We start from the raw sequence: 9,193 nt of genomic DNA, 5'->3' as shown, positions 1-9,193 counted from the left end.
GTCATGAGAAATGCACCATCATCCCCACTAGGAAGATGTGCATCAGCACATGGCTCTGGGTAGCTCTGGAGTTCAGAGCAATTATGCAATCGTGCTCTGTACAGGGAACAAACCAGACATTCAATATGGATCATGTTCAGTTTTACCTTGCATTTAAATCTCGTGTTGCATTTAAATCTGGTGAATGCAATCTTTGCCTTTTGTTTTCTTTCTCTGCATCTTCCTGCTCCCATCTCCCCCTGTGTTCTTACAACTCTGCATCAGTTATTACATTAACAAAATGCAGGGCTGAGTCCTGGATAATAACATTTTATCTGGAACCATGCCATGCCGGAAGGTGGTAATTTAGTTAATTTAATTCCATCTAAAAGGGTACTGAATCAATATTCCAGCACAGTGCTGGAGCACATGGCTGGCAGTGAAGTATTGCCTGGAACACACGTGGTCAAGCCAATCTCAGGGCACTGACAGGATGAGTTTGAATTCAAGCTTAGGTGATAGAAGCTGCACTCTGAATCTTGTCTGAACACGATTTACAGCCTTGTCTGTGTCTGTTGGAAAACACTGTCCATCAGGCTAGCAGTGAAATGGAAAAGTACTGAGGGAGCAGGGCAGGTACAGCTCCACAGGGAAGCTGTTTTGGCTGGCCCAAGACCAAGGACCTGCTCTGTACCAGGAGGGATGTTCCCTGGGGAGCAGATATTTAGGCAACATATGAGCTCTTCCTGGTGACCCTGCACAGGAACAGAAAGGGTAAAACCTCCCTGGCCATATTGGTACCCACTGTCTCCCTCTTCTGGGAACAAATCTATATCCTTGAGGACCAAAGTGATCTATCCTCATCGGCATCTCTGGTCAAATTGCTCATTCTAGAGAAAAATGTCCTCTCAGAGGAGCCAGTTCCCTCATCCCCAGCACACAACTTGCTGTCAAAGCACGAAGCACATTAGCCATGACCCCAGATGATTTTAGAAACTCTAGGGAAGGGGCCTTGGGGGCAGAAAACACATTTTACAGCTGGATTAATTGCAACCACCCAGCTGATCCTTCTGGGCTGCACATCTCAGTGGCAAGGTGGGATATCAGCTTGTAAGAGAGTCTGGTTGTCTAAAATGCAGAGGAGGCAGCAGTTTGTGGTGGTAGGACACCACAGGGGGCAAGGTCTGGTGTGTCTCTCCACTGTGGGAGCGTGGCCAGAGAGTGGCCAAGGGGAAGGAACAGGTGGGAAGGAGAAAAAACTCTTCATGTCTGGAGCTTGGATCAATGCACACAACACAAACACTGGCTGAGACACCTTCACACCTTCCTCCTGCTGGCTCCTCTGCTTCCAGGGAATTGCAGGCTGGCTGCAGAGTGTCTGTCTTGGGCTGGTGTGGAGCCAGGCTCAGAGCAGATTCTTGGCTAGAGGAAGGTCATTAGCACAGGGAAATGGCTGCAGGCCCTCTGGTTTGGGCAGTGTCGCTTCTCGTCACACAGAGTAGATCTGCAATTGATGCCTCCAGGTCTCCGCTGTCTCAGCAGCCTGTGGCACCTCTTCAGGCTTCACTGGGGAAAGAGCTGGAGCTGCTGGTCCTGTGGAAGTTCCTTCAGGTTTTGGTCTTCTCAAGGGCTGAGAACTCCAACTCAGCCTCTCCTCATCCGTCCTGTGCTCCGCTGCCAACCACTCCAGGAACCTCTGCTTTCCTGCCCACACTGCTCAGAAAGACTGGTGTTTAAAGGCCATGTTCCTTGCACTTACCTGTGGATTTGACTGTGTGATGTATCTGTACTGCAGGTCACAGCCTCAGTACTGCAGATGCTGTTTCTAAAGGGCATTCAGACCCTCCTGCAAGGATGAACAGGGGAGCCTTGGACATGCACACACAGCCAACAACTCTCAGAATATTTCTACACTGGTATTTAGTAAGATTCCCCTTTTTGGTGAAGACTCAGATCAATATCTTGCTTTTCCCAGAAAGCTGGTCCCATCACTTCAGAGGACGTGATTTTTTTTTAGGCTGATCCTGGGGCATTTTGCAGCCAACAGATCCAGTCGGTCTTTACTGGCACCAATTCTCCTGGGGCTGCTTTGGCAGGACTGAGATGCCTTTCCCATGCTGGGAACACATGGAGCACTGGAGCTGGCTCCTTGAGAACCAAGAAGGCTGGAGGGGAGAAATTCCATGTAAGCTGTGGAGAACACAGTGAAGGACTTGAAGAGTGGGTGGAGAGCACCTTTATGGGGGGGTGGCAGCACGTGGGAGCTGTGAGGGCTGTGAGCTGTTACCTGATCTGTGCTGTGGCTTCACGGGCTGTGAAGAAGCGGCTTCTGCTCGGGATTCAGAGCAGGGAGAGATCAGCTGACGGGGAGGCTCAGCAGAGCTGGCTGTCCTGGGAGATCCCGCAGTCCCTGCCTTGGATGATCCATCACCAGAGCAGCAGTGGCATCACCTCAGCAGCAGGGTGGTGAGGCCCTGGCACAGGCTGGCCAGAGAAGGTGTGGATACCCCATTCCTTGGAAATATTCACAGCCAGGTTGGATAGGGCTTGGAGCCACCTGGTCTAGTGGAAGGTATCCCTGCTCACGGCATGAAGATTGCAATGAGATTGTCTTTAAGGTACCTTCCAACCCAAATAATTTCAGGATTCTATGATTCCCAGTCTTAATTTCCACATATCAAAAACTCATCAACACCTGAAACTCCCCTTCAGAGCTGTCCCCACATTGGAGCTCCTGTGCTCCACAACCAGGTCCCGACCAAGGCCACACACAGCCAGGGGATGAGTCCTGTGGGGCCTGACCTGCTCACCTCTTCCCAAAATATTTTTCCTTTGCCAAGCCTCCAAGAACAGGGCTGTCACCTTCACAGACCTCGAGGCATGCAGGGCAGCCTGGCCCTGGGAATTCTGCACCGCATTTGTGCAGCTGGGCAATGGAGTCAGCAAAGGGTTAAAGTCCCCCCCTTCTCCCTTCATAAGCAACAATTTTTTGGAGGAACATTGGATGCTCAGAAAGAGCATTTAGGGGTAGACAGCCACAAACTCCCTCTGACCTGTTCAAAGGAGAAAGGAGAGCTAATTGCTACCAGCCCTCACTTCAGCATACACTGGTAGACCCTCACTGGGGATGGGGCTCAATCCAGCCCAGAAGAAGACAACCTCTTCCTTCTCCTGTGTCCTCCAAAGCAGGTGTCTGGGACGCAGACGTGCAGCGCTGTGCCTTGGCAGTGAGTGAGTCTGTCCAAGCCACGTGTGTGCCCCTGGCACATCCCTCACAGCCTGAACAGCGTCAGCGCCACAGCTGAGGCACCTGGAAATAATCCCTGTGGGTTATTTAGGGAGCCTGGCTCCGAATGGATGGCCCTGGAGGTGGATATGCAGCTGCAAATCCTGGCACTGCCACCCCAGCAGCACTGCAGCAGGCTCAGCCCATGCCTGGGATCGGGGTCACAGCGCCTACACCCAGTTTCATGCACCCGCCGGAGTGACCATCCCATCCCGGAGCTGCCGTCCCATCCTGGAGCCAAGCCTGTTCCCAGGGATCGTTACCAGGAGCTCGTGTGTTTGGTTGCAAACAGAGCAGGAGTGGGAGCCAGGCGCTCGTGTTTGTGTGCCTGCGGTTGCTCAGGCAACTCGGGGCCAGCCAGGAGCTGCCAAAATCCTCGGTGGCCAGGGCCAAGCCCCCGGCACAGCTGCCCTGGGGCAGCGTGGCCGGCCGAGCTCCCCTCTGTCCGGCCGAGCGAGCGGCCAGAGGGGCTCCGGCTGCTCGGTCCATGAACACAACCAGACCGGAGCGTCAGTGCGGACGGGGTTTATTGCAGAGCCGGGTTACAGCGTGGGTCTGCAGCATCCTTTGGTTTGGGCTTCACGGAGGCAGCAGGAGGCCACGGGGATTCAGGTCGGAGACCTTTGCCGATGGCCAGGCAAGACCAAGCTCTCCTGGGGTGCATCGTGGGGCTGGGCCAGGAGCATCCCGGCAGCTCCGGCACAAACAGCAGGGTCTGAGCCTCCCGCGGGGCGGGGCAAGCGGCAAAGGCAGGCAGCCGCGAGGTGAGGGCATCGGTGGGGAAGGAAGGAGGCGGCTGTGGTGTAACTGGTGCGGGGTTAAGGCAGGTCCCCGGGAGGTGAGGGGAGGACAGGCTGCGGTCCCCGGTGGGACAAGGGAGGGTGCCCCGAAAGCCGGGGCTGAGGTAGGGAAGGTCTGGGTGCCGGCGGGGCGGGGCAGCCCTGAGGAGCAGCGCTGTTAGTACGGTGTGGGGCTGGGGGTGACAGCACGGGGGACGCAGGAGGGGCGGGGGGATCAGAGCACAGGGTGGGACGGACGCAGCGCTGGGGCAGAGCCCGCGGCCCGGCGACTCCCGCAGTCCCCCCAGCGCTGGGCGGCCGACACCCCGCCAGCCTGGGGCTGGCCCCAGCGCAGCCTCCCGGGCCCCACCTCCCGCGGGCACGTCCCAGGGCAGTGCACCGAGCCCACGGCCGGCGCGCAGGGACCGGGGCGGTGGCGCCACGGGCACCCGTCCCTACTTTTTGACTTTGGCATCGTAGGTGCCCGCGTTCTTGTAGGCACTGACGTAGCCGCTGGTGTCCACGATGTTCTCCCGCCCGCTCTTGCCCTTGCCCTTGCCGCTCTCGTCGAAGCGCTCCTTGTGGGAGCCCGTGTACTTGGAGGTGTCCGTCAGCCTCTCCACGGCTCCCACGGTCTTGGCTTTCTGCAGTGGGGAGATGGGACACGGCAGCCAAGAAGATGCTCCATCCCCTTCCCACACAAGTTCCATCCCTTGCCCCACACAAGCTCCTGACACCCACCGAAGACCCTGCTGTGCCCCTCGTGCCCCGTGCAACCCCCAGGGCCCCCCACCCACCCAGGGCCATGGGGTGTCCTAGAAAGCATTTACACTGTGGGCAGAGCTCCATTCTCCCTCCTGACCACCACTCCTGCTCCCAGCAGCTGAGGGGCTCCTCGCTCACCGTGACGCCCACGTTAATGGGCTCCTTCCCTGCCACCAGCTGGCAGATGGCTTCATACGCCTCCTCTTTGCTCTTGTCCTTAAACCTCTTGGGGGCCAGCTCCTCCAGCGCCTTCTTGAACTCCTCGTAGTTGATAACACGAGCTGTCTTCCCTCTGCAAGCACAAAACTCAGGCTGCCACCAGCACGTCTTTGGGTCATGCCCCCAGATGGGATGAGCTGCATCAGAGAGACCCTGCCTTTGTCCTACACTACCCTTGGACCCCTCACCCACTTCTGAAATTCAGCTACAGCTAAATGGGTTTGGCTGGGCGCAGCTGATGCTGAGCTCCAGGAGCTTTTCAGCCACATGCTGTTGAAGTCCCTGTTACCAAAAACCAGGATGCATGGAAGTGATCTAGGACTTGGTCCTGGTGTCAGGAGGGGAGTGCACCCATTCCCACTGCTCCCAGCCTGCCTGGGCTGCCCAGCACCCTCTCTCCCCTGGCAGGCATCAATCCTCCAGTCAAATTTGGAAGGACATGCACAGAGCATCTCTCCCCTGAGCTCCTGATCCTCATCTCTGGGGCAGCACAGCAACCTGCCCTGCTGCACCCCAAAAACCTCCTGGTGCTCAGCTCATCCTGACCCAACCCAGGAACAAGGGAATATCTGGATAGAGCATGAGTAGGAAGCAGGTTCTCCACCCATCCTTGTTCCTGCACCTTCGTGTGGAGCATGAAGTGTCATTGTGTCCCCAGGGACCCTAAAAGCAGTTCCGGGTGCCTTTTAGCCCTTCAAGCTGCCCCTGTGACCTCCATGGACCAGAGTCCTCCTCAAGCATGGACCCCTCCCTCCTCAGGCTCAGGGAAGGGGCACATCACATGGGACAACCCTGAGCACCCTCTGCTTCCTGTGGCACCTTCTTGAGCGATGGGAACCTGGCAGAGCCAACCAGGCCCACCCCAATGCCTGGAGTGGGAGCAGGGGCAAAATCTCTGCACCAAATCTGAGCCTCCCACCCCCAACCTTGGGTTAATTTATTATTAGGTCTTGCAGAAGCAACCACATGTCCCAGCTGAAGGTGGGACACCACAAACAGCACCCACAGATCTATGACAAATAGGATGGACAGCCTGCGGACACAGCTGGGGTAGCACAGCTCTGTGGGGACCCCCACACCCAGGCACTGCCACCCTGCCCATACTGCAAAGGCATCCCCACCCTCCAGGAGGCTGGAGGCCCTGAAAATCCAAGTCACTTACTTCACCTTGGAGAAGACAATGTCCACATCGGTGCTGGTGACGCTTTTGCCATCGGTGACTTTGCAGTCTTTGCACAGCTTAGCCCAGTTCTTCCCATTCATCTCCTGCCCCGTCGCTTTGGTGTCGCCGTAGATGGCGAATTTGCGGAAGCTCTCTTCCAGGGATGCCATCTCAGCGTTCTCAGCCATGGCGCTGCGGGGCAGGGGCAGATGGGCCTGTCACCACCCAGGCTCCTGCTGGCTGCACGGCAGAGCTCAGCAGGCTGCTCGCAGGCCTTCGAGGGCAGGAGGAGGAGGAGGAGGAGGAGGAGGAGGAGGAGGAGGAGGAGAAGGAGGAGGAGAAGGAAGGCCGGCGAGGGTGGAGGCTCTGCAGCAGGATCGGGGCGTTGGCAGTGCCTGTGGGCATGCGGTGAGGGCTGATGGCAGCGTCGGATGAGCCCCAAGGCCGAAAGCCAAGAACGTGTCTTGGGGAACGGAGGCTCCTGGTCGAGAGCTGTCAGCAGCGAGGCTGTCAGCTCCGGGGCTGGCGGGGAGTGAGTGCATCAGCCTGTCCCCTCGGGAGTACTCTCCGGGAATGACGCAATGCTTCCGCCTTCCTCCCGCTCTCAGATCAGGAGAACCAGCACCACCGCCTGCCTTCAGCCCCACCTCTCCCCTGCCTCCATCCCTCTGTGTGAAGCTGGCAGCACCTCAGCCCTGTGACCTGCCCCCAGAGCTGGGCCAAGCGCAATGCCCTGCAAGTTGCCCACAGGTCTCTGCACCCAATGGTGGCACTGTTGCTGCTGCCCCATCCCCACTCCTCTCCTGCCGTCGCCTCGCCAGCCTCGCCCTGGTGGCTCAGCATCCCTCACCACGCGCCGAGCACCCACAGCATCTCGGCCGGGAAGGACTGGGTGAGGCTGTACCCGGCGGAGCTCCAGTACTCATGGGGGTCTCCGGCACCCCGAGGTGCAGGGCAGGTACCTTGCCCGGTGGGTGCCCGGGTGAGAGAGGCCGGGATGGGCCCCCGGAGCCTCGGCGAGGGCCGGGGAGTGGTCCCTAAGTCCGTCGCTAGGGAGGATGGGCGTTGCCCGGCGACCGTCGCTAAGGAGGCGCGGCGGGGCGGGGATGCCGCCGGTCGCCTCCCCGCCTCGCACTCCCGCGGCTCCCGCCGCCCCGGCCCGCACGGCCCCGCAGCGCCCGCCAGGGCTCTCCCCGCCCGGCCGGGAGGTCCCTGCCGGCGCCTGGGGGATGCCGGGGCAGCGACGACCCCCGCTCACCCTCCCCCTCAGCTACCCCCTCCCCGTGCAGTGGCCCCGGGACGGGCACCGGAGGGGCCGCGAGTGCGGGGCGTCCCGGTCCCTTGGTCACTCACCTCCGGGCCACTCAGTTACCGCCCTGTCACTCGCTCACCTCCCGGCGCCGCGCTCTGAGGCGGGCGGGGGCGGCTGCCGCCGCCTGTTTAAGGCTCCGCCATGGCGACGGGAGGGGCCGGGCCGCCCCCGCCCGCCTCCCCCGGGCCGCGGCACGGCGGGAGCGCCCTCGGGGCGGGGAGACGGAGCCCGGGCAGCGGACCCGGACCACCTCTGGGACATCCTCCACCACCCCATGAAGCCTCTCTGCTTCCCCACGAAACCCTACGGGCACCTGACCAGGTCTTTCCTACACCTCACAAGGTCTCTCCATCACCCTACAAAGCCCCAGCGTTGTCCCACAAGGTCCCTTTAGCACCCCCCGAGGCCCCACCATAAACCCGCGAGGTCTCTCCACCACCCGCTCAGCACAGATGGCCCCTGGCAGCGCTGCTGTGCTTTGCCCTACAGCTCCTTCCCCGGCCCCACACAGCCACCGTGCCCCTCCATAGAGCAACCTTCCTTTGGTGGGTGACACCATGGACCAAGGCCACTGCCCCGCCTGAGGAGACACTGCCAACCATTCTGGTGTGTCAGGGACTGTGGCGAGCACCTGTGGCCCAGTGAGACACCCTTGGAGCAGCCACATACCAGCACTGCCCACCCTGGCAGGCCGGAGCATGACCACATGCAGAGCTCCCAGTGGGTGCTGCGAGCTGAGGCAGTACCCAAATATTGTGGTTGTCATGGAGCTCCAACGCAACCCACATCCTTTACTCACTGCCCCACCTCAGCTGTTTGCCCACAGCCCGCTTTGATCCCAGTGCTCTGGGCATTGTGGATGATCAGCTGCAGCATCAGCAGGAGCTGTGCATAGCCAGGACACACAGTGTGGGGTTTGCTGCTGCCTTGGGGGTCCTGCGGGCAAATCAGCAGCTTTGGGAACCAGGAAGTAGCTCAAAGTCTTTGGCAGCCTGGGGTCTGTCTGCCCTGGTCCCTGTGCAGAGAAGCTGCAGGTTAAGGACAGACACAGGTGTCCCCATGGCTGAGCTGTTACAGGGCATCAGTTCTGCTCATGCACCCAGAGCCTTTTGCTGTGGGGCACAGCCCCAGCAACAACCTCCCCCTCTTTGCTGAGGGGCACCTGTTCTCTCCTGGGACACTGTTGCCAGTTCTTGACTGGACAAAGCCATGAGCAACCCACTCACACTGATTATCTCTTGGAGGAAGGTCTGGAGACCTCCAGAGGTAACCACCAGCCAGTTCTGGGTGTTTGAGATCATTAACTTTACCTCCCACTTCAGAGGTGAGTGCCAGGGCTGGTGCCAGAGGCCGGAGGTGTGTCACAGCACCTGGCCACTTTGGGTAGCCCCAGATGGTCAGACACATGAAGGACCCCACTTTGTTATGCCCCAAACCAGCCCTGTGGCCCCTCCATCGGGAGCTCCACAGGAGCTGCTCTTTCACAGCTCAGACAGAGGCAGGGTCCAAGGATATCCTGGAGGGGAGAGTCTAGGGTGGGAAGGGCAAGTGTGGAGGCTCATCTGATGCCAGAGTCCAGGCAGATCTCTCCAAGAAGTGTCTTTCCTCTCTCCAGTTTGTCCTGGTAGAGCTCACACATGGCCAGAGAGCCTGGGAGCTGCATGGAAGAGGTGCCACCAGGAGGACTCTCC

At 59.4% G+C, this 9,193-nt stretch overlaps 1 protein-coding gene across 1 annotated transcript; it reads right to left on the bottom strand.

Annotated features, from left to right (window-relative positions):
- Positions 1–3,775: 3,775 nt before the first annotated feature.
- TPPP3 (tubulin polymerization promoting protein family member 3) lies at positions 3,776–7,651 on the bottom strand. Its single transcript, XM_048317002.1, has 4 exons — positions 7,544–7,651; positions 6,191–6,382; positions 4,948–5,101; positions 3,776–4,688 (listed from the first exon to the last, which is right to left on the bottom strand). The coding sequence occupies exons 2-4, from the start codon at positions 6,376–6,378 to the stop codon at positions 4,500–4,502; spliced, it is 531 nt and encodes a 176-aa protein (XP_048172959.1). The 5' UTR covers positions 6,379–6,382; positions 7,544–7,651; the 3' UTR covers positions 3,776–4,499.
- Positions 7,652–9,193: the final 1,542 nt, after the last annotated feature.

The sequence above is a fragment of the Corvus hawaiiensis genome, chromosome 12 (genome assembly GCF_020740725.1).
Source record: "Corvus hawaiiensis isolate bCorHaw1 chromosome 12, bCorHaw1.pri.cur, whole genome shotgun sequence".
In the NCBI taxonomy this organism is placed as follows: Eukaryota; Metazoa; Chordata; class Aves; order Passeriformes; family Corvidae; genus Corvus; species Corvus hawaiiensis.
Note: the sequence above shows the minus strand (reverse complement) of the source record. Positions and strands in the feature narration are given on the sequence as shown.

What these genes read in the sequence shown, in the direction of transcription:
- TPPP3 (XM_048317002.1), bottom strand. Translation starts at nt 6,378, where the DNA reads ATGGCTGAGAACGCTGAGATGGCATCCCTGGAAGAGAGCTTCCGCAAA. An exon ending in ATTGTCTTCTCCAAGGTGAA is followed by an intron (nt 5,102 to 6,190) that starts GTAAGTGACTTG and finishes TTGTGCTTGCAG; the next exon opens with AGGGAAGACAGCTCGTGTTA. An exon ending in CCATTAACGTGGGCGTCACG is followed by an intron (nt 4,689 to 4,947) that starts GTGAGCGAGGAG and finishes TCCCCACTGCAG; the next exon opens with AAAGCCAAGACCGTGGGAGC.